The sequence below is a fragment of the Cnephaeus nilssonii genome, assembly GCF_951640355.1.
Source record: "Cnephaeus nilssonii genome assembly, chromosome: 23".
Classification (NCBI taxonomy): Eukaryota; Metazoa; Chordata; class Mammalia; order Chiroptera; family Vespertilionidae; genus Cnephaeus; species Cnephaeus nilssonii.
The window spans coordinates 18487829-18512724 of record NC_137094.1 but is presented as its reverse complement, the minus strand read 5'-3'; the positions used below and the strand labels follow the sequence as shown (position 1 = coordinate 18512724).

The 24896-nt window shown below is 58.5% G+C and overlaps 1 protein-coding gene across 4 annotated transcripts in view; it reads right to left on the bottom strand.

Moving 5' to 3' along the window:
- The window catches only part of NEK7 (NIMA related kinase 7), a 52382-nt gene that overhangs the window by 10037 nt on the left and 17449 nt on the right, over positions 1–24896 (bottom strand). For all 4 annotated transcript variants that reach the window (XM_079763673.1, XM_079763674.1, XM_079763675.1 and 1 more), the window contains 7 exons: positions 20012–20096; positions 14784–14924; positions 14106–14168; positions 12349–12459; positions 5957–6065; positions 4596–4703; positions 261–355 (listed from right to left, as the gene is read on the bottom strand). In XM_079763673.1, the coding sequence (XP_079619799.1) occupies positions 261–355; positions 4596–4703; positions 5957–6065; positions 12349–12459; positions 14106–14168; positions 14784–14924; positions 20012–20096 (712 nt within the window). The remainder of the gene's footprint in view (positions 1–260; positions 356–4595; positions 4704–5956; positions 6066–12348; positions 12460–14105; positions 14169–14783; positions 14925–20011; positions 20097–24896) is intronic.

Genomic DNA, 24896 nt, shown 5'->3' with positions numbered 1-24896 from the left:
GAAAACATCGTATCAACATAAAAAAAACATTAAAAAAATAAAATTCTCACCAAAAGGAAAGTAATCTAAAAACGTGTTAAAGAAGTGAATGTGCAGGAACAGTCACCAAATTCCATTATAAAAGCAGTGACCACGCCCAGGGATTCATGATTAAACGTTAATTCTTACTCAGCACCCGGGCCACCACCGGTGCCCCCTGTGAGGACAGGGGACGCAGGACAGCGAGGAAGACACGGGCGCACGAGCGGAGCAGGACCTACCTCGTACAGGAGGCAGCCCAGAGACCAGATGTCCGACTTGAAGTTGTAGCCGTTCTCGTGTATTCTCTCGGGAGACATGTAGTACGGGGTGCCCACTGCAAAACACCAGACGAGACAGCAGGGCGCAGGTGAGGGTGCGGCCGGTTAGAAACCACACTCACGTTTCTGCATCAAACACGTCACCAAACCTCGCACTACAGTCAGAACCCCGTTTCTGAGAACACGGGACCCTTTCCAACCCTCTCTCCTCCCAGACCCGTGAACAGCAGAGTCAATCGGACTCATCAGCTCATAGAGAAACACCCTGAGAACACGATGGGGCCCACGGGTCCCCCTCACCGCCTGCCTGGCGCCCACTTTGGAAAGACGGGGTGAGGGCCACGCCTGTGCAAGGCCCCGGCCCCGGGAACTGCGGCGTCACGCCACGGAGACGCTGGGGGACCGGGAGGCCCAGGTGCCGATGGCTCTGTCTGCTCCGACGTGCTGATGCCTTTCTCTTTCTATGGCCGGTTCAGATCATGTTACCACAACCAACGTCCACATGACACGGAAGCCTTCGTTAAACATATTTTTTACAAAACACGCATGCTTTCTCTTAACATTTAAGTTACACACATCTCACATACGTGTTCACGTGTAAACTAAGTGGGCTACTCACTGCTGAGGGACACACGTCCCGTCACCTCGGGAGAAGCGGGAGGGGAAGGTCGGTCACTAACTGGATGAATTCAAAGCTAACTGCTGGGCACCGGCCTGGGGGTCCTGCGCCCTCTCGCTCTCCGAGTGCGCCTGCGGGCGGGACCGGGCTGTGCGGCCCAGGGCTCTCGTGGGCGCCGGGAGCGGGGCCTCCTCTCCTAACAGGTCCACCCTTCCCTCTCGCCGCCCGGCAGAGGCCGCAAAGCCTCAACGCTCAGGAAACCCGAAGTACATCCCCCGTAGCGATGTGCCCCCCGCACGTCAAATGAATGGACACCGAATTCTTCCCTGAGCCCTCTCCCTACACCGCGTGGCAGCTGTGTGTTACTGCCACGGCCTGCAGGATGCTGTGACTTCTGGGGACAGCTGGCCCAGGGCCGGGCGGGGCGGCTGGGCAGCGCCCGGATCAGACCCAGCGTGTGGGAGGGGCCTGAGGCCGCGGAGGCAGCCTCCACCCGAGGGCGGGGATTCGTGGCTGGAGGTAACGTGGGGTCCATTCTACTATCTGTAGCAGGTACCTGTGTCCTTTAACCTCCCGACAGGAGTAAAAGAGGACGTAAACGTCATCATAAAAAACAGAGGAAGGCTAACGATAAAGGGAAATTGCTAACAACAGACGATGCTATCTTTTTTTTTTAATTACACTGAGACACTTATCCAAATATTTTTTAAATGTTCATGACATGCACTGACTTATTCCAGCTCCGTGGTATACATCCGCTCACGGCAATAAAGGCGCTCTGAGGTGTACCCTCCCCACAACGGAGACCGCCTTAAGGTCTACAGAACGCTGGGGAGACCAAACACCCGCCAGCTCGCCGCTGCGTGGACTGCGTGACCACACGGCTCCGTGTTAGCAGAACACGTCCCACACCTGCTCCCGGCTGGGGGGCGGGGCTCGAGCAGCTTCCTGAGAGTCACCTCTGCTCCTTTCTGAGAGAGGGGGCGCTGGGCAGGCGGGGAGGGGGTCAGAGGTGACAGCTAGTCCAGTGTGGGCCGGAGGGCACACAGGTCGCTCTGAGCCTGGCACTGAACACAGCGTCTCAGGCCCTGGCCCTCGACACGCGGCTGAGAAACCGCGTCCTTCCTCCGGAGTCGGCGCCTGGGAGCCAGGACAGGCCCCGGGTCCGTGGCCCCGATCTGCCCGCTCAGCAGCGGTGTCCACCCCCCTCCCGCCGTAAAGGGTCACGCACAGTGCGAATCAGACACCTCCGCCCAGCGCCGCCGTTCCCCTCCAGAAAGGACGCGAGTTCAAAACAAGCCACTGAGCGGGGCCACAGGTCAGACTGCACGTCCGCCTCCTTCGCGGCTGGGACCCCACGGTCGCCACGGGAGGAGCTGGGGTGGGAGGCGGGGGAGTGGCCGCAGGCGGCGCCCGGCGCCCAGGATGAAGCTGCTCTGCTGCCTGTTCAGAGCCCGGCCTTCCCAGCTGGAGCCGGAGGCAGACACACCGGGAACCGTGAGGCCCGGGGGAGACTCTGGCTCCGGCCTGGGCGATCAGTGACAAGAGGAAAACGGGAGAACGCCAACACGTGGCGACCGCGCAGAGAACAAAGAGGAAATCGCGATGTGCCCGAGACCGTGCAGCCAGCACCCGCCTCCTTGGTCCAAAGCGGCATCAGTTCCAAGAGGGAAGCCCATCGCGATGCAGCCTCACCTCGGGAAACAAGGAAACCTCCAGCGAGCACCCACCTTCCATCCAAAGGAGCCAGGAGAGGCCCGGAGTCAGCAGAAGAACGGGAGCATAAAGACCACAGAGGAGACAGGTTGCAGGCCAAAAACACAGGAAAAGTGTCCATGGAAGTAAGAGCCGGTTCTTTGAGAAGAAAAGCAAGATTGGCCCTAACTGGTCTGGCTCAGTGGATGGAGCGTCGGCCGGCAGACTGAAAGGTCCCGGGTTCGATTCCGGTCAAGGGCATGTACCTTGGTTGCGGGCACATCCCCAGTGGGGGGTGTGCAGGAGGCAGCTGATCGATGTTTCTCTCTCATCGATGTTTCTAACTCTCTATCCCTCTCCCTTCCCCTCTGTAAAAAAAAAAAATCAATAAAATATATTTTTTTTTAAAAAGAAAAGCAAGATGGATAAACCTTTAGCCAGACTTGCCAAGAAACAAAGAGAGAGGAGGCCAAAATAAAGAAAGCCAGAAATGAAACGGGGAATTGCAGCGGACACCACAGAAACACGACGCGTCATAAGGTCACCAGGAACAGTCATGTGCCATCGTCAGGACAATCTAAGAAATGAATCAACTCCTAGACCCATGCCATCTTCCAAGATGAACTCATGAAGAAATCCCGAGTAGACTCATTAATAATGAAATTAGATCAGTAATAAAATAAAACTCCCAACAAACAAACATCAGGTCCAGATCGCTTCACACGTGACTTCTACCAAACATTTAAAGAAGGATTAAGTGTCCTCCAAATTATCCCCCAAAATTCCAGATAAACGAGCTTCCAAACTCGTCCTGCGGGGCCAGCAGTACCCTGACACCAAAGACACGGAAACACAGACAGACAGACATACAGACAGGCCCCAATTCCTGAAAAACAGGGGTGCAAAAATCTCCCACAAAATGTCAGCTCATCAAATTCGAAAATACATTGGAAAATCATAATCACGACCAAGTGGGATTCATTCCAGGGCTGTAAGGATGTTTGAACATCCACAGCTTGACCCACCACAGCAACAAAACACGGAATTAAAATCCATACAGCACTTTAATAGATGCCAAAAAACAAACAAAAAAAAACATTTCACAAAACTCAACACCAATTTCTGGCAAAAACTCTCAGCAAAGTGGGCACAAAGGAAACGCACTCAACTCAACAGAGGCCATCACAGAGGACAGGCCTGCAGCTCACGTCATCCCCCGCGGTGCAAGGTTGACAGCTTTCCCCCAAGATCAGGATGCCCCCCCAAGATCAGGGAAAGACCAGGATCCCGCCCCCCCCACAAGATCAGGGAAGACCAGGATCCCGCCCCCCCCCCCAAGAGCAGGGAAAGACCAGGATGCGCCCCCCAAGATCAGGGAAAGACCAGGATGCCCCCCCCAAGATCAGGGAAAGACCAGATGCCCCCCCCCCCCAAGATCAGGGAAAGACCAGGATGCCCCCGTGGCCACGTGCACTCGGAGTGTTAGAAGTCCCAGCCACAGCGATCAGACAAGAAAAACAAGGTGAACCGTCCCAGCAGGCGCGACGCCCGGGAAGACGAGGGCCGTCTGCTGAGACCACATTCCTGGCACCACCACGACCGTCACGCTACACAGCGGCCTCCCGTCCGCACAGCACACGCCGGTGTTCAGACAACACGTCCACACACGTTACGCTGTCAGGTCACTCGCCGGGTTATCACACTCTTCGTTCCGTGAAGGTTAAGGAACAACACGTATTCTGTCAGCGGAGAGTAATGTACAATCGAAGGAGGATTCCGTGGCAACAGCTACGAGTCTGCTCACTGGCTCCCCTCTACCAAGAGCCGCGAGAGTGCAGGGAGTGGGGTCCACCCGGGACCCCGGAGCGTCACCTGTCTGACTGGGAGGAGGAGCTGCGTGCGGGCAGCACCTGGCGAGTCCCCCCCCCCCCGCCTACCCCCCCCCAGGAGGGCTGCACCGGCCGGCACCCCCCGGCTCTCACCTAAAGAGTGCGCCGCGGTGGTCTTGGAGCTGAAGAAGCGGCCGAGGCCCAGGTCCCCGAGCTTGACCACGCCCGTGGCCGTGATGAACACGTTGGCCGGTTTGATATCTGCGGACAGAGGCAGGCGGGGGAGGTGAGGCCAGCGGAGCGGCTTTCAAGGATCAAAAATCCCATTTCCTGGTTCAATTTAAAGTGCACCCTACACAGCCAGTCTGTCTGAACCCTGGGCCGGCTGCTTTATTCTGAGCAGTTTTTATACATCCTTACGTTTCTGTGTCCTCAGTCCTCTGCGGCAAATATAATTAAGGCAGCGTGATTCAGGACACGAATAATTTTCATTTAAAACACATTTTCCGCCGAAACCGGTTTGGCTCAGTGGATAGAGCGTCGGCCTGCGGACTGAAAGGTCCCATGTTCGATTCCGGTCAAGGGCATGTACCTTGGTTGCGGGCACATCCCCAGTAGGGGTTGTGCAAGAGGCAGCTGATCAATGTTTCTCTCTCATCGATGTTTCTAACTCTCTATCCCTCTCTCTTCCTCTCTGTGAAAAAATCAATAAAATATATTAAAAAAAAAAAAAGAGTGTTTCCACTCCTCCCTAAATTAAAAAAAAAAAACAAACACATTTTCCCCTTTCCAAATAAACGCTTGTGAAATACAAAGCATACACAAGTGTGTCCCTTCACGACAATTTTAAATAAAATATCTGACTACTTATTGACATATTTACGTAGAATATAAATCACAGCTCTCTATACACATAACTTACGTAGGGTCCTTAGAAACCTTAACTCAGATGCGCATCACTGACCCTTTTCACGCCCATCAAGGGGTCGGTTCTTTCGTGATGGAGCCTCCACGTTACGCCCGACCACGTCACTCCCGGCCAGGACGCCAGGGAGCTGGCGCTGCGCCTGTGAGCCCTGGGCGGCCATCAGTCTCCGCGCATCGGGGAGACCCCTCTTTATGAGCATCGGGGAGACCCCTCTTTATGCACATCGGGGAGACCCCCTCTTTATGAGCATGGGGGAGACCCCTCTTTATGAGCATGGGGGAGACCCCTCTTTATGAGCATCGGGGAGACCCCTCTTTATGAGCATGGGGGAGACCCCTCTTTATGAGCATCGGGGAAACCCCTCTTTATGAGCCCCCTGCACCTGCCTTGTTTCCTTCAACCACCCAGTCGGTGAGCTGCCCAGAAGAGCCGCAGAAAAGAACCAGTCCCCAATCGGGCCTCCCGTACGGGCGCCTCATCCTCGGGAACTGTGACTGGCAGGTAAGTTCCTGCGGGGGCAGCCCCTGTGCCGTGCCGGGCGCACTGACTCCTAAATGGCGGGGCGTCCGGGGGCCGGGGCGCCTACCTCGGTGCATGACGCGGCGGGAATGCATGTGCTCCAGGGCGCTGCACAGCTGCACGAAGTACTTCCACACGGTCCTCTCCGGGATCAGCCTCTTCTGCTTCTTAAAGTGCTGCGGGAGGAGAGAAGGGTGAGGGCTGAAGGCCTCCGGCCGGATTCTGGCCTGCTGACGCCCCTCGGGCCCACGAAAAGCCGGGGGCCGCCGGGGGGCGGGGGAGCCAGGGTTTCACCCGCAGCTCAGTCCGCACAGCCGGCACCCTGCCTCTGCGCTCGCTGTCCACCTGTTCAAGCAACAGCATCTGCACAGACTGAGTTCCTCTCCTGAAAGGAAGACGTCGGGTTTCACTTGAGGAAAAGCCAGAATAAGAATCGAGAACCTGGAGGTGATGATGTTTGTTAAGAGATTCTTGTGCCCTAACTGGTGTTGCTCAGTGGATAGAGTGCTGGCCTGCGGACTGAAAGGTCCCTGGTTCGATTCCAGTCAAGGGCACATGCCTGGGTTGCGGGCTCGATCCTCAGTAGGGGGCATGCAAGAGGCAGCCGATCAATGATTCTGTCTCATCACTGATGTATCTCTCTCTCCCTCTCCCTCTCCTTCCCATCTGTAATCAATAAAAATATTTTTTTTAAAAAGAGAGAGAGATTCTTGTGCTGAGAGAGGTGTCACTGCAGAACCCTTTTAAGTAAATGCTGAGCCACCTTGGTGACTGAAATCCGACTTCGATTATTAAACATTAAAGGGGTTTCGGTTAAAAGCTTTCATAAATATTTCTATTGCACATTACAAGCCAGTCTTGCAGTTCCCTTTGAATGAATGAAACCAAACTCAGTGAAAAAGGGGATGGAAGGCGGGGCCGACGCTGAGCACCAATCGGGATGTGGGGGGTGGGGGGCGCACGCATGAAATGAGCTGCAAACCACAGGTCCAGGTACCTGTCCGTCTCCCACGTGACACCGGCTGGGAGAATACACTAGAAATACGCCCATTCGAAAACAAAACTGCCATGGGTTTGCCACGTAACAGGATCTAGAGCTAGGAACGTTGGGTTAATCATTGTTATAACACACACTGTGGCAATGAACTTACCAGCAACGTGCATGGCTATTACATCAGCAGCTAAAACAATCAGATGACCAGGCGATTAAGAAGCAAATCAGGGCATTGCTAAGAGGGCCAAAACCTCCCGTATCGTGTCTTTGACTGGGGACTGTTGTCAGCATCCGTTTGCATTCCGAGCACCTCTTCTCCACACCATTTCCTCCCAGACCCGGAACGAGCCCAGACCCAGCCTGCCGGCGCCTCCGGATACGAATTAGCTGTCAGAAGACTGGACTCAACAGGAAGATGGGACCAGGCGTCCCTCATCCCCAAACGAATGCCCACGACAGAGCAGCGGATGCTCCAACAGACTCAAACCGTCCTCATCCCCATCCAGCCGGCGGCTCGCTGAGAACGTCCCCGTCCCTGAAGAAATGAACCGCCTACAGGAAAAGGCAGAACGCGTGAAAACCGCCTGCCGACGCGCACTGCGGAAGCCGCTCCCGGACCCGGGCGGTCTGGCTTCTCGTGTTTCTAGGTTCTTCTCGGGACGTTCTGTTTGAGCACAAATCTAAGAGGACGAAGAACCCGGCGTCCGAGTGATGTGACCCGGGAACGTGTGAGTATCGGGTCAGGAACAGGCTTGTGAGGAAGGATCTGATGAGTCTGATTTGATCGTGAATACAGCAAGGGCCGTTTCATTATGTCACTGTCTCTCCCGCTATTATGTCTGCGCTCCTTTAAACGCATGCTTGTTTTTTAAACTATCCTTTCCGTGTAGGAAGACTTCTTTTGAGAAAAGCCACACTGCCGATGAGAAAAGCTGTCTGTGCCGAGGGGGGCACCGCGGCTGCCTCTGATGAGAGAGGACGAGCAGGAACAAGGCGGGAAGAGCTGGATCCTTCTCACGCTGGAGAGACTGATACTGCCACTCCCAGGCAGGACCTGCACAGGCCCCAGTATTTAAAGAAAAGGAGAAGAACCACCTTTGCCTGAAACGTAGTCTAACGTCCGTGCCTTCTGAACGCTCACGCGCTAGTCAAAGGGCATTCCTGCTCAGCCCCTTTCTCTGACAAAGGACAGCGGGGCGAGGACGGACAGTCCCTGGGAGAGGCCGTGGGGCCGAGCTGAGACCGCCTGGCGGTGCCGCGCTCCTCCTCTCCCGCATCAGGCCGAGCGGTGCCAGCACCTGCCGCCGGTGTGCCGAGCCCCTGGTGTGGGACTCGACGGCAGGGCCCGGGCCTCCGGGGGGTGGGGGACTCCTGCGAATAAAGTGCAGTGTGTTTCAGACGGCGCCACCACGTGTGACCCAGGACTCCGGCACCATCCTGGGGGGACGCTGAGGCCGACAGCAGCCCCGTGAGCAGACCCTGTGGGCTCCCTGGCCGTGCTCACGGGTCTGCCCGGTTGTCCGCTTGACCGGGGCCGCCGGACAGTGGAGGGTCCGGGTGAACCACAGGGCAGAGGCACGGAGACAGATGGCACTGCTGGGAGCGCTTACTGCTTTCAGGGTCCAAGGTCAAGAGCCTGAGAGATATCCCGAAGTGGCTCTATTTCCCGGCCTCTGCACTTGAGCAAGTGCAAATAAAGACGTGTCTGCAGACGTGAGCCCCCGCCGCACCGAGAAGGCCAGCAGGATTCACACGTTAGGGCGTTTGCGGATCATCCTTCTCTCCAAAACACTGTTGGTACTTTACCTAATTTTCCAAAGTCTGTGGTAAGAGAAGTCTCCGCCCTCACCCCCAATTCCCACGCCCGGGGTCAAGTCCCCTCCCCTGGCGGAGCCGCCGCGGCCAGGAGAGCAGCGGCCTCCCGTGATGTCATCTCACGCGGCACAGAGGGCACGCGGGGGGGGGGGGGGGAACAGCTGCCATGGGGCGGGCCCTGGCCGGGTGGACACGAGCTCTGGCTGGTACAGCTCTGAGCTGGGCCCCGTCGCCTCCGTGTGAGTCCCCACCCCCGCGTGCATGTGTGTGCGGACACTGAGGAGTGAGATGACGGGGCACGTGGCCCCGGGAACACGTCGGTCCAGCCCAGCGCACAGCACGGAGAGTCCACAGCACACACCGCACCGGGATGCGCCCACCTGCCGTTAGAGCTGTGCTGGCCGGCGACAAAGGACCGGCGATGAGAAACCGGCTCCCTTCCATCCTGAACCTCGTCGGGGAAGCCGCCTCTGACCGCAGCCTCGGGTCCCCCACGGCCCTCATTAGAGAAACACTGAGTGTCTCGGCTACACATGCGAATGCCACGTGTCAGCCGCCCCCGCGTTAATTATTCATCGCGGGGTCTTTGATGCGAGGCGCCGGCTTCGCTCTGGAATCAGACCGGGAGCGATATTTCCTCTTCTCCCCAATTAGGCCGAGCCCGAGACACGGCCATTCCGCGATGCACATGATTTACACGCTCCTCGCGGCGGGGAGCGTCCCTCACGCCAGCACCGCGCGGCCTCCATAAAACACTGTCTCCGCCGCCCTCCGCCGCCTCCATCGAGGGCAGCCACGACCGACGCGCGCTCAGAAAGCACTCGGGAAGTTCTCAGGCCGAGAAGCCACCTCCCCTCTCAGAGCCGCGTCCTCTCCCGCCAGCGCCCGTGGGGCGGAGCGTGAACCAGCAGGACACTGCCCTGTCCGACGGCCACGTGGCCAGCCCGGCCCCTGGAGAAGTGCCGGCAGGCGTGAAACGGGCGCCTTGCACACACCCCCGCCACCAGCCGGGCCCGGCCCACGCGGCCTGGCGAGCAAGCGACCGGCCCTGCAGTCCGTGAGCGCACGTCCGGCGGGAAGCTGGGCCTCAGGGAAACAGGCACCACGGAAAGGCGGCCACTGCGCTGAGGCTGGTGGCTGAGGCTGGTAGCTGAGGCCATGGCTGAGGCTGGTGGCTGAGGCTGGTGGCGGAGGCTGCGTGGCTGAGGCTGGTGGCTGAGGCTGGTGGCCGAGGTTGCGTGGCCGAGACTGTGTGGCTGAGGCTGTGCTGAGGCTGGTGGCTGAGGCTGTGCTAAGGCTGCGTGGCTGAGGCTGGTGGCTGAGGCTGGTGGCTGAGGCTGGTGGCTGAAGTTATATGGCTGAAGTTACGTGGCTGAGGCTGCGTGGCTGAGGCTGGTGGCTGAGCCGTGGAAGGAGCCGGTTCCAGGAGCAGGAGCTAAGACAGTGTCTGGGGGAAAGGTCCTCCCTGGGGAAGGACGTGAGTGGGACGGAACGAAACAGACAAACGCTCCAGCGCGTGTGGCCGAGACGTCGCACCGACGCCGGAGCAGGCCGGCAGGCCCGTCCAGGGCCCGGGGCCCACGCGCCGGAGCCCAAAGAAAACTGAGCCAAGAAACTCAACGCCGGTCACCCCCTCCTCGCCCGCCGGCAGGTCTACCGCGGGGCGGTCTGTCCTCCAGGCCTTCAGCAGGCGCTTCCCAACACGGGTCACCTCGCGCCTCCCCGGGATCGACCCCCAGGCCCAGGCTGCGCACAGACCACCTCAGTCCCGCCTCCCTGCTGCCTCACACGGACGCTGCCGTGCACGGTTCTGGTCTGAGCGTCCGCACTGCTGCTGCTGCTGAGCCTGCGGGCGAGCTGTGTGCTGGGCGGGAAGTCCCTGAACCCGGGAATCAGACAAGATCTCGGTGAGTCACTCACCACGGGACTCCGATGGCATCCTGACAGCGAGATCGCCTTCCTTCCTGCAGGCGAACGGGGTCAGAGGGCAACGCAGAGCCGTCGGCACCTCGCGGACGGGGCTCTGACCCCAGGAGAGGGTGCCAAGCCGGGAGGGCCGGCGCTGACCTCTCACCCCAGAGCAGGGGGTAGCTACGCCCGGCCTGCCCACGCCTCACCCGGGACCCCGGGCGGCTCTGGAATGGAACGCAAGTCGCAGGCTGTCCGATCTCCAGAGGGTCCTGGGACCCGGCTCCGAGCGCCAGTCAAGGGGACACGAGGCTGTGCATTCGCCAGACCCGTCAGAGGCAGAGCGGAGACTCCTCTTCGCGAAGGGCCAGCCCGCGCCCCCCCGCACCCCCCGAGAGTCCGGGGCAGGCTGACGGTCCCGCGTACGAAGCCCCCGGCGCTGCCTCTGACCCTCCTCCCCAGGACCCCCGGGTGGATCCCTGCTGGGCCCGGATCACCGACATGGATGTTCGCCCAGACCTCGGCCAGACCACAGGTGACAGCTGAGCCTCCGCAGCCCGACCGGAAACCCACCTCTTCTCTCCAACCAACACCCAGAGCAGCCGCCGGGGCAGACCAGCAGGGACCACGTGCCCCCTCCGGCCCTCCAGGCGGCTGCACAGCCTCGGCCACATCGGCGCCACGTGGCCAGGGCTTACTTAGCACACGGAGCATTTCCCACGTCTGTCCCTGCTGCCAGCTCAGGGCCAACCAGGGACAGGCCCACACGCCCTCTCGCCCATCACAGGAGGCGCCGGCTTCCATCAGCTCCTCCGACGGCCGGGACCCGGGCCGCCCACCGCCCGCTGGAAAGATTCCCACCCCCGCCCCCGTGACCTCCGCCGAGACCTCCGTGCAGCACTGCCTTCTGCTGTCAGCAGCTCAGAATAAATGGCCTTCTTTTCTCATTCATTTAACACTGAGCACGTGGCCAGCCACACGCGGACAGGACGTCCCAGCCTCCCTTGCAGCTAGACGCGTTCACGCCTGAACTCAGGCCCCCGGGACGGCGCTGAAAGGACGCAGCCAGCGAGCGCCCTGTCCCTTCAGGCGGGGGTGACGTCAGCTCTGGACCGGCCTGGGCTCTGGGCACCGGAGAGCTCAGAGCTGCCACGTCAGCCCGTTTTATGTAACAGAGAAGCACACGCAACCAGAACACAGCAGTGGCCGCACTCAGGCAACACGTGCTTTCTGGTGGGGGGGGGGTGGCGGCGCTAAGCTCTTGGTAAACACCGATCTGCTGTGACGTGGGGGTTTCTATGGCTCGTAGCTGAACTTCGACCCAAGCCACACGCCTGCTGGGAAGGAAGTGAAGTCACTGCTAAGGGGCCGGATCGGGCCTGAGGCGCAGCGTCTGAACGCAGAGCCCACGCTCCTCTCCGGTGAGTCGCCCGGGATGCTCGGGCCGCTAGACAGCCCCTCTGCCCCGGCGGCTGAGGGCAGGGACCGGGGACGCAGTGACCCTCGGAGCAGCCCAGCCGCAGGCTCCAGCTCCAGTCCCAGCGACACGGCTCTGCGTGTTCCCAGGCGGGCCTCGGAGCGTGCACGCACCAAGTGCCGGCGTGACCTTCACCAGGTGAGTCAGGTCAGCCACAGCCATGACCGCGGGCAGGCCGTGCACTCCACAGGCACCCAGGTCAGTGTAAGGTACCTGACACACCTGTGTGTCCACCGGACAGCCGAGCAGCAAGAACAAACCTCACCTTTATCATCCTGGATAGGTCGCCAGCATCGGCTAATTCCAAAACGATGTTGAGTTCGTTATCTTCAATGAATGACGCGTAATATTTAATCACGTTTGGATGGTTGAGTTGCTGCGGAGAAAAAACAGGCAAGGAAACGTTTTCTTCTTATAAATTCCCAATAGTTTCATAGCTTAAGAATACATTTAGCTACTGCATTTCATCTTTAAGTTACAGACACTTCACATGACAGTGTATTTTTCTTTACTCTTGTGAATTTTAAAGGAAGTGTAATAATTGAAAGTAAAACTGGGTATACATTAATTTTATTTTAATATTCTTTATTAGAAATAATAGAGTATACTAGGCACTTAAAGTTTTAAAAAGTATGTTCTGTCTAGTAATCTATCCATGCCTACAAATGAATGACATGATGGACTCATCAGCTGCTAAAAATTATTTCCTTCAAACTGAGATCTGCCATGTCAGGGCGCTCAATGGTAATCACCTTCTTCTTTTTACTCCCACTTTGAAGTTCGGGCTGACCCTAGCATAGCTACGTCCAGTGGTTAAAAGACAGAACAAAGAAACAAAAAAAAACGTTAACAACTGTCATCTGTTATATTGCATTGAAATACTGCCTTTCTCTATTTCCTAGTTTGAAATGAGGGGGAAAGGTAATCCTACCCAGCGTTCCAGTTAATTATTTCACAAGGATTCCCAAGGTGACTGGACTCTTCAGTACACTGAGACTCAAACGCACAGAGTTCTGTGACATTAGAGTGGCCTCAGTTGCCCTAACACTCCTTTTGCTTGTGAGTGTGATAGTGCAGTAAGTCGCTCATCTGCATATGCAGCTGTGAGTGTGATGTTGTAGTAAGTCACTCATCTGCATATGCAGCTGTGAGTGTAATGTTGTAGTAAGCTGCTCCTCAGCATATGCAGCTGTGAGTGTAATCTTGTAGTAAGTCACTCATCTGCATATGCAGCTGTGAGTGTAATGTTGTAGTAAGTCACTCATCTGCATATGCAGCTGTGAGTGTAATGTTGTAGTAAGCTGCTCCTCAGCATATGCAGCTGTGAGTGTAATTTTGTAGTAAGTCACTCATCTGCATATGCAGCTGTGAGTGTGATGTTGTAGTAAGTCACTCATCTGCATATGCAGCTGTGAGTGTAATGTTGTAGTAAGTCACTCATCTGCATATGCAGCTGTGAGTGTGATGTTGTAGTAAGTCACTCATCTGCATATGCAGCTGTGAGTGTGATGTTGTAGTAAGTCACTCATCTGCATATGCAGCTGTGAGTGTGATGTTGTAGTAAGTCACTCATCTGCATATGCAGCTGTGAGTGTAATATTGCAGTAAGTCGCTCATCTGCATATGCAGCTGTGAGTGTAATATTGCAGTAAGCTGCTCATCTGCATAGGCAGCTGTGAGTGTAATGTTGTAGTAAGTCGCTCATCTGCATATGCAGCTGTGAGTGTAATGTTGTAGTAAGTCGCTCATCTGCATATGCAGCTGTGAGTGTAATGTTGTAGTAAGTCGCTCATCTGCATATGCAGCTGTGAGTGTAATGTTGTAGTAAGTCACTCATCTGCATATGCAGCTGTGAGTGTAATATTGCAGTAAGCTGCTCATCTGCATATGCAGCTGTGAGTGTAATATTGCAGTAAGTTGCTCATCTGCATATGCAGCTGTGAGTGTAATGTTGCAGTAAGCTGCTCCTCAGCACATGCAGCTGTGCCCCCCACAGGCGGCAGATGGCGGCCGGTCACCTACCTTGAGCAGGTCTATTTCTTTGATGCAGTCAGCACGGGCTTTGGCATCCATTAAGTCAAATATCTAAAAGCAGAGTCCAGAATTACATAAGTTAGCCACCTGTTCGAGCTGCCTGGCACACCCATTCCTTAGGACTTTTCTACAGATAACTGCACACACACTGAGCATGTGCCTTTCCCATCAGCCTGTGGGGCTGCGGAATCTGTAGGGATGTTACTTGACGTCAGCCCTGGAGCTTCTGTGTCCCCTCCACAGGCCGCCAGCACTAAACACGCACGTTACTAAGACTTGGAAAACATGTGTCGGCTCCTATCCTAGTCAATGGCTTAGAAGGAGAGATACATGGATGGCTGGGGGCCCTCCCACTTCGTTCAAGTCACGGAAAAGGACGAGGTGCCGTCGTGCGTGGGAGAGTGACTCCCTTTTCTCCGTGAGTCTGACGCCCACCCTCTCGCCCCAGGGAGGTGTCGATGCTAGGATTTCAGAACGGGACAGAACGGAAGGGACACACAGCAAAGGGAAGAACAGGATGGCAGGGCCGTGAGGACAAACACAGGGAGACACTGCTCTGCGGCATCGAGCCCACAGCCCGTCCGCTGGTAACGGAGGGAAGGCCTCCGTGTGAGTGACAGGGCAGCGAGGCCCGAGCCCCGCCCCGGACAGGACGGGAGCGCCTACCTGCACCTTCTTCAGAGCCACCGGGACGCCGTCCAGCAGGCAGGCCGCCCGGTACACCTCGCTGAACTGCCCGCGGCCGATCTTCTTCTCGATCCGGAAGTTGGCCAGAGTGTTGTAGCCCATATCCGGCCGCAAGGCCTTCTGGAAGCGAAAGATCAGAGGTTCTCAGCCACATGACGCACCTGCCACCGGCTGCTGTCACACCAGCGGTGCGCCTGTGCGCTGAGACACCGCTCATCCCGGGCCAGGAGGGAGCCGCACAGGCCCGCACCTACGTCGTCCCGGTGTCCCGCCAGGTCGAGTCACAAGCCCTCCCACGCACAGTCCCTGCGTGCCTCCCACCACTGAGCAAGGCCCGCACTGTGGCCGGCCCTGCGACCCTCCGAGAGAATCCAGTTTCCATCTCCGGTCCCGATGAGCAAACAGACCCGGGCACAGACACGCGTGTTAGAAAGGAGACTGAGCACGCACACCGTGACGAGGAGGCTGAAATCCCGCACCACGTCCCCGGGACAGCGCGGCGCCCGGGTCATGAGCCAACGCACAAGGTGCCGCTTCTCAGACGGCTCCGTGGCCGTCGGCAGCTTTTCCAGCTTCTTGACTTTAAACAGAAGCGTTATTTCAGAGCGGAGGCTTCGTTCATGCCTGTGCCTTCTAAGGAACGCGCGGACTTCTAAAGCGTCTGCAGCATCGCGAACCAGGCTCTGCCTCCTCCCGGGGACAGGCCCGCGGCCTGCGGGGCGACCTGGCCGTCAGCAGGTGCAGCGTCGGTGAGGCGGGAACCCACCCCCGCCGGCGGGTGACTGGCAGGCATTAGCGTGACCGGCCGAGGCCTGTGACAGCCGCCCGCTGGGCCGGGCTCACTAATGTGCTCTGGCATGCAGGCCTGTAATCACGCATTTACATATGCAATGACCTACATTTGCATGTCAGATCGCACACTGTCTGGGCTTATTAAGCCGGCGCCTCCCGCACGGGCGGGCGGCCGGAGGGCGGCGCGCTTGGCAGCTGAGGGACGGCTGCCACCCAGGATTAGGCTGAGCGGCCGGAGCATCAGACACTTCATTCCCCGTCATCTGCTGAGCGGGCCGCGTGAGAACCCCACGGCCCACTGGCGCCACCCACACACTCCCTTCCCAGGGCAGGGGCTGAGTGACAGCCGTCTCCTCGCCGTCCTCCCCGCGCAGACGGGGCGGACACAGGGACCCGCGTCTCCAGCCCATCGCCCTGCACTCTGGTAACACGGCTCGTTAGGAGGCTACTCAGGGTGACCCCGCATCCGGCCGTGAACCCCGGGCTCCCCGGCGCCCACGTCTGGGCAGCTTGCCCACTGCAGGCAGCGCTGTCCGTCCTCACACGAAGAGCCGGGGCCGCCGGGAGGCCACGCGAGGGAGTTATTTTTAGAAAAGCCTGGTCTCTCCTTTGAATGGTGTCCCGTTCCTCCGTTGTTTGCTTAGCCCTGGAGTTATCCCGGGAATAAAACAGCCCCATGGAGTCCCCGCCGCCGAGACCAGGCCCGGCTCTGGAATGGGGGCCGGAGCCCAGTTCTGGGCCCAGGACCCTCTGAGCTGGTCCCCACTTCTGTGAGCGGGAGGCCCCCCGGGCTGAGTGAGTGGGTGGGGAAGGCAAGCGCCCAGGACGGCGCTGCGGGACACCCCTCCCCGCCCTCGTGCCGGTGCCCGTCTGCTCCAGGTCCCCTGGCCCCCAGATCGTGGTGCTGAGCTGCCACCCAGCCTTCCCTCGGGCCTTCTCCGGGGCCCCGGAGGCGGAGCCTCACCTGTCCCTCCGCCTCCCCATGCCCACAGCCCGGACCAGGAGGCCTAAGGACCCCGACCTGGGCTCTGCCTCCAGCGGGACACCCGGCTTCCCTGCGGACCCGCTCCCGACTCAGGGATGCAGACGGCCCCCTGGTGGGCGGCGGGGGCAATGCAGGCACCGAACCAAGGTTATTCCCCAAAGGCCTCTCACCTCCTGGGGGAGGGCGAGCATCCCACAGAGAGCCCCGTGGATGGGAGTGGGTGCCTGGCCGGAGCAGGCCGAGGAGCTGAGGTCCCAGGCACCCGGGAGGACACCGGCTCCACGCCCAGGCACCCGGGAGGACACCGGCTCCACGCCCAGGCACCCGGGAGGACACCGGCTCCACGCCCAGGCACCCGGGTCGGACACGCTCGCTCCTGAGCCAGGCTGGTCCGCACACAGCTCTCCTAACGCACCGCACGGAGACCGCGCCCCACGGCGCCTCTCCACGCGCTCCTCTTCGGAGGAAGTCCCCAAACCTAACCAGCGCGCAGGGGTCATGCGGCCGATAGGCTGTTTTCCATGTGATTTTACTTCTTGGGGACCTGAGACCCCGACAAGGCCCCACCTCAAGGGCATAACTGGAACTGATTGGGGAGCATTTCTGTCCCGCTTTGGGGTAAATTATCATGTCTAATCTCAGGAGATCGGCATCTCTATACGAGCCGGTTATGTCAGAAAAGCATCTTGAGATCTCAGACACGAGACAACTGGTCACAAGTGCACCAGACAAGGAGAAACCAGCCCCGAGCAGAGGAAGCTGCGTGTCCGCGTCCTAGGAGCAAATCTGCTCACTCGGTGGGATCGACTGGTACCTAGCGGTCCGCTCGCCGCCTTGCCTCCCGCACCTCCCGCTCTGCCTCCCCCCGCCTCCCGGAACAATGCTGGTCGCTAGGACTCCGTTAATTAATTTGCTCACAACTGGGAGCGAAGACACGCGCTGAGCAATGGGTAATGCGGGGCAACGCGGCGATGATGGCTCTCGGGGGAAATTACACGAGTTGCAGCGTGGACGCCACGGGCTCCCCGGGGAGAGCATCGTGTCCCGGGGAGTCCCAGGGGGACTGTTATCAGTGATCGAAGACACAGCCCGCACTCGCTATGCTCAGCATCGTTAATGGGGCTTCATTGCTGCTGCCGCGTCTCTGACTGATTTTCTTACGGCCACTCACGCAGACTGACAAACCGCTTTCTGTGACAATGCTAATGTGGCTGCATTGTAACGGAATTTAAAAGTAACAAAACGCCTTTCCTTTTACGTCATAAAACTCATCGGTGACCTTGAAGGAGACGTTGCTCACCTCCAAGCGACACCCGTCAGGATGTACCGTGACAACATGACACAGCTCTGCCCGTGTTTTCCACAAGCCCCACTGTGAGCCGAGAGCACAGCCGCACACGTGCACACGCCAACGCCACGGGTGCCAACCAGTCTCACCAATGGTGCTCCTTCCCGTTGGAAAAATCACCTCCCTGAAATCTCCTGGAATATTCCAGAAGTAACCTGTTCCTACATACGTGTTGGCGAGGTACCCCCGTGGGGACACGCAGCACCGATCATCACAACTGGCTTCTATCAAACAGAGGCAATCTGCCGCCGAAGAGAAACGAGGGACCGGACCCAGCAATTACCTCGTTACACTCCGAGGCCGCTGGGGGCCGTGTCCCTGCGTCATCATCAGCGCCCCCCGCCCCCCCCGCAGCGAGGCCGCCTTCCCCTCCGTCCCTCACGGAGCCAGTAACACTGACCGCCCGGCCCCGCTGACGGACTCGGGGCTCCCACGAGCACCACGGGCTCGGGGACCCGGTAACATTACCCCTGGCGAGACAGCGCCTCTCCGAGACGCACAGAGACAGAGACGGGACGGGGGGTGAGAGGGACAGGTTTTCTAAGATGGATCCCTTTATTCCAAAATGCTAACGGGGGAGGGGTTCAACACACACAGACATGTGCGAAAACAGGAGAGGGACAACGGTCCCATACAGAGTATCCACCGCTCCTCCGCAGACTCAGAGCTCTGCGGGGGAGAGTGCATTTCAGCTGGGTATTGATTTCAGGTTGGGGGTTGGTACTGTAGATTGGAGTTGGTATTGTAGATTGGGGGTTGGTACTGTAGATTGGGGGTTGGTACTGTAGATTGGGGTTGGTACTGTAGATTGGGGTTGGTACTGTAGATTGGGGGTTGGTACTGTAGATTGGGGTTGGTACTGTAGGTTGGGGGTTGGTACTGTAGACTGGGGTTGGTACTGTAGATTGGGGTTGGTACTGTAGATTGGGGGTTGGTACTGTAGATTGGGGGTTGGTACTGTAGACTGGGGTTGGTACTGTAGACTGGGGTTGGTACTGTAGATTGAGGTTGGTACTGTAGATTGGGGTTGGTACTGTAGATTGGGGGTTGGTACTGTAGATTGGGGTTGGTACTGTAGATTGGGGTTGGCACTGTAGATTGGGGGTTGGTACTGTAGATTGGGGTTGGTATTGTAGATTGGGGTTGGTACTGTAGATTGGGGTTGGTATTGTAGACTGGGAGTTGGTATTGTAGGTTGGGGTTGGTACTGTAGATTGGGGTTGGTACTGTAGATTGGGGGTTGGTACTGTAGACTGGGGTTGGTACTGTAGATTGGGGTTGGTACTGTAGACTGGGGCTGGTACTGTAGATTGGGGTTGGTACTGTAGATTGGGGGTTGGTACTGTAGATTGGGGTTGGCACTGTAGATTGGGGTTGGCACTGTAGATTGGGGGTTGGTACTGTAGATTGGGGTTTGGTACTGTAGATTGGGGGTTGGTACTGTAGATTGGGGGTTGGTACTGTAGATTGGGGTTGGTACTGTAGATTGGGGTTGGTACTGTAGATTGGGGTTGGTATTGTAGATTGGGGGTTGGTATTGTAGATTGGGAATGGGTTATTTCAGGTAGGGAGTTGGTATTTTAGATTGGGAGCCCCTGTCCACACAGCCCCTGTCCACGCAGCCCGTCCACACGGCCCCTGTCCACGCGGCCCCTGTCCACGCGAGGCCGGGGCCTCCGCGGGAAAGATCAGGAACACGCCCACAGGACACGACACGCAGGCGCGGAAACCCAGGAGGGACACGGAGAAAGTGCCGTCAGCTTCCGAGAAGAGAGGTGACCGTGGAAAGTGGGGGCTCTCCCCGGGGCAGACGCGGGTTCGATGCGCTCTGAGGCCGGGCAGGTCTCAGGAGCCCAAGAGGATGGAGGCGCACCGGGACCCAAGCCGCCGAGGCTGGGAGACCGTTAAAAACCAACGCCGCGGCCTTTGTCCACGTCTGTCCATGAGAACGACGTACTGGACATGAAAACACACACAGTGTGCCCACACCGGCCGTTCCCGTCAGCGGCGGGCGGCCTCCGTCCCCGAGGAGCTGCCAGCGCCGTCTGAGGTGCAGGGGGTGAGCCACCGGAGCCGCCTTACCTGAGGCTGGAACTGGGGGGCAGGGGGCCCCTGCAGGCCTTGGGACTGCTCCTCCATCGTCCGCAGGAAGAGGACCGTCAGGGCTCTGCAAGGCAAAGACGAGATGTCAGGGGGCGTCGCCACGCACCACGCTCAGCACCAACCACCGGGCGGCCCAACGCGTCCGAGGGGCCAGGAGGCCCGGCCGCAGGCTCAGGGCTGGAGCGTCCACCTGTGAACCAGGAGGTCAGGGTTCGATTCCCGGTCAGGGCACAGGCCCGGGTTGTGGGCTCAGTCCCCAGTGTGGGGCGTGCAGGAGGCAGCCGATCCGTGATTCTCTCTCATCATTGGTGTTTCTATCTCTTTCTCCCTCTCCCTTCCTCTCTGAAATCAATAAAAAATATATATTTTTTTTAAAAAACCATTAAGAAGCCACCCTCTCGCATCAGCCAGTTGCCCAGCACAAGTTCTGTCTACCCCACACGGAGCGTCACCGTCCCATCACAACAAAAATTAGTGATAAAGCTTACAATCTTTTAAATTTGACTTCTAACTAAGCTTAGAGTAAATGCGATTTGGCTAACAAAGGGCATGTATACATTCTATTCGTTTCAAAGCACTTCCTGCTCTCACGCACACATTGATGATTCCATGCTGCTGTCCAGTTTCTCTATAGCCGATTCTCGACACGATGTGCGACCTTAAACATGACACTATGCACAGACCGGTCTGAAGAGAGATTTGGGATGAACCGTTGGCGAAGTTTTCCTCTCTTGATGTTTTAGAACCCTGAAGAGCGGACGCATACTCGCTGAGCTCCACGTTGGGGAGCCGTTTCCTTTTCGTTAAATTAAGGTGCCCTTGCATCAGGATCTCGAGCTATAAGTAGCATCCACAGAGCCCGTGAGGAAGTGCTGACAAGTTCCATTTCACTGATCAGAACAGCCACAACTGACGAACAGCAGGGCAGAGCATGGGCCGCGGTAACACGGCACCACCGTTCTCGCCCAAAAGGAAGTCCCGGCTTTTACCTCCATGTGCGTCCGACACCTCGACACTGAAGAGGGCGCCGTGGCGATTTCAGGGCGATGGGACTTGGCAGCGTCTACACCCTCAAATCCAGAGCTAAGTGCTTTTCTTGGCCCAAGCTCCCCCCTGGGCAGGACTCCTTCTGACCTCACCGGGTCTCTGTTCCACTGAGTCACCCAGCGTTCCCATCATCGAACAAGACAAAGGCGGCTGAGCAGAGGCCGGGCATCAATAGTTCATTCACACGTTTCCGAGTCGCTATGAGTCAGGCCCGCGGCTGAGATAACCATCGCTCCGTGAAGTGGTGATTGATGTTGGGAGGCGGCGCTGCCAGTGAAAACCAGGAAGCTCATCGAGCGCCCAGCGTTTCCAAGTGCCTTCTCCCCCCCAGGAGCCGGGCTCCATGGGAAGTGACTGCCGAGCGGGCCGGGGCTGGGAGGGCACCGAGCCGGAACCCCCGACACCCAAGGGTGTGTCCAGGGCCTGCTGAAAGGCCACCTCGGACAATTCTAGAGGAACACTGAACCCACCAACTCCCACAGCACCCGGAGGCAGACAGACACGCACCAGTTCACAGCGGACGCGGGGGGCTGTTCTTACAAGATAATGTCACCTTATAAAGAAAGGAGCGTGGGTTTTAAAAAAATCACTATTTGCCAGTCTTCAAGGAAATGATTGATTCAGGCAAGAATCACCGTGGAGGGTAAACTAGTGGAGAACATTGTTTACGGCGTCCCAAAGCATCTCCCCCCCACACACATTCTTAACCAATTCCGAAGGGAGACGGTGATCTTAAAGCGAGAACTTGGCAGCCCTCCGAGCCACAAGATCAAGTGAAAGAGACGCCAGGGGCCTCTAAACAGGATGCACCTGGACACAAACACGAGGCTGTTCCTGCCGAACTCGCAAAGCCTGGTGCACACGAGGAGACACGGATGAACTAGCTGTATGGACGCCCCTGCCTGTCGCCCACCCTCCACCTGCAGTTCACTGCCATGGCTCGTTTGGGCAATGACAGACAAAGCCCCTGTAAACACGGACACAAGTCCTGGCCTCCCCTGAGCAGATGGCGAGCAATGGGCTGCGGAAGAACTCGATTCCACCGTGAAGGACGCGTGGAAAGCAGGTCCTTACTTGGCCCGACAAGAAATAGGATGGAAGTAGCTCGGATCGTCCCGGACCCCCACCCTCCCCTGAGGCCTCTCACGATCTCCTCACTCTCTCTCACTCTCACTGCTCGGCCGAGGTTACCCCAAAAGACTGCATGTCACTTCTGCTCCTGGACTTGTATTTCTGCCAAGTCATCGCGGGAGGAGGGGGAAGGGAAAGCTGGCATTTCCAGTGACATCACGAGAAACTGAGGAAGGTAATGAACCTTCCCGTTTGTAGGAAAGCAGACATCACCTTCCCCTGACCATTCAGTGAACAAGAACGGTCTAGAACAAATAGCTCACTGCACGTGGGAAGAATGTGAATGCCATACTGTCACTGGAAAATGAAGCCCACTATAAGGGAGAGGAGGGGAGAGAGAGATTGACCCGCTGCCTCCTGCCAGCCCCTTACCAGGAATGGAACCTGTGACCAGGCCTATGCCCTGACTGAGCATCTCCCCGGCGGCCTTCCGGTGAGGGGACCGTACCAACCGGCCGCGGCAGGGCCCGGCAGTGCTTGCTTCTCTTCCCATCTCCCGGCCTGGCCGCGCCCTCCTGGCCCGGGGGTTCAGCAGGCCCAGCAGCCCCGCTGAGAGCCTCGTGGGAATGGGGGGGAAGACCAGGGAGCCCCGAGCGCCTGCTGGCTGTGCACACAGCCCCCAAATCACCCCTCCCCGCAGTGAGCGCCCACACGGGGTGGTGTGGGCGGGCGAGCTGGTCTGTGACTGACAGGTCCCGGGCAGGGATCAGCGGCCCTGTCCATCCTCCCTGCGCGCACAGCCGCACGTCTCCCTCCTCCTGACGCCCCCCAGCAGCCAGCCTGGCTGCGATGAGGACGGACGCCCGGGCCGGAGCGAACGTGGGCTCGGGGGCTGAGGCCGCGGAGTTATTTCTGGTTCGGAGACGGCCTGGCCGCGCACCTCTGACTGCAGGTCCAGCCAAACGGCGTCGGCGGCGGGCCCGGCGTGAACGGCTGCACTGACCGGTCCGCACAGGAAACGCCAGCTCGGTGCGCCCCGGACCCCCGTCTATTACAGCCTTTGCCGACAAAGGGCTCCCCGATTCCGGGGCTTTGAGCCACAGTTTATGTCTCCAACCCACCGGACTGGTCAGGGCTCCGCTGGGAACTGACCCTGAAGGTGACCTTCAGTGCTCTGGTCAGGATCAAGTCCGAATTCCCGGGCCTGGAATTCACGCCACAGAAATGCACGGATTCCTTCCAGGAAGAGGGCAGCCCGGGAGGCAGGGAGGAACAGCGAAGGGCCTGGCATCGGAGCGCTCACCGGCGCGTGGGGAGTGTCCGGAGCCACGGCCAGGAGCGGCCACGGCCAGCCAGGAGCGGCCACGGCCAGCCAGGAGCGGCCACAGACAGCCAGGAGCGGCCACGGCCAGCCAGGAGCGGCCACAGCCAGCCAGGAGCGGCCACGGCCAGCCAGGAGCGGCCACGGCCAGCCAGGAGCGGCCACAGCCAGCCAGGAGCGGCCACGGCCAGCCAGGAGCGGCCACAGCCAGCCAGGAGCGGCCACGGCCAGCCAGGAGCGGCTCGAGTTTCAGGCCGGTCCCCGCGCTGCAGCGGCTGCTCCGGCCGGAGCCGCATTCACAGACCACGGGGCAGGACAGGAGTGACTCACAGCCTCATGGCCGCCTCTTTCTGCCAAACCGGCCCATTTCTGAGCGTTAGACAGCCCAGTTCCCCCGGCCCAGTGCTTCCCTGGCCGGCACAGATCCCCTGCCCCGGGCGTGCCCTCCTGTGCCCCCGCAGCCCGCACCATGCGCGGGGGCCCCAGGCCTTCCTGGGCTGCAATGCACCACAGCCCGCCCCCCCCCCCCCCCCCCCCGGCCCTGAGGACAGAGGCTGCAGAGTCCGACCGCCCGGCCCATCAGCAAGGCCTCCGCTCTGCCTCACAGGCACCAGGAGGGACCTGGTTATCAGCTGGGCTTCATCTCACGGAGCTTTAAAGTCCCCGGCGGCCGGGCAGCAAGAACACCAACCAGAACACTAACCTCAAGTCTTAATTCATGACCATAACCTTGGGCAGTAATGAGAGAGCAGGCATACTCTCAAACCAACCTCCCCCCCTCCCCCTCTTCCCCTCTCCCTCTCTCCCTCTCTCCCTCTCTCCCTCTCTCTCTCTCTCTCTCTCTCTCCACACACACACACACACACACACACACACACACCCTGTCCACTGAGCAGCAGGGGCTAGAGAGACTACGTATTTAATATATGATTAACCTTCAACAAGAGAAACATCCGAGAGCCCCTCTTGCCGACAGCTGACCGTCAGACCACGCCCGGCTCTAACGCCCTGGGATTTAGTGTCCGTCAAACAGTTCATCGCGGCCAGCTGCTCAGAGCCGTGTCTGCCGCTCCTAGCCTTTCCCCGCTGCCGAGCTGCTCATTACTTCGCTCTCTCATTCCCATCCAACAGGAGAACCTGAGCAACACCTACCCACACTTAGTTTGCGAATGTCAAGCACATAAAGGCATTTCAAAATTACACTTTTACCGGTTTTTTTGTATTAGAACAAAACTCAATGTCCTAACAACTGCTTTTCATCATTTGAGGAGGTTTAACCAGGCCTCTGCTTCGGTTCAGGCACTGACCCTCTCGGGCCACTGTACAGGGCGGGCTGGTTTGCCTTGTGCGGCTCAGTGTTAAAAGGTGGGCTAGTCCACCCTCTGCGTGCACTTTCCCAGCAGCCATTTCTACGTGCACTTTCCC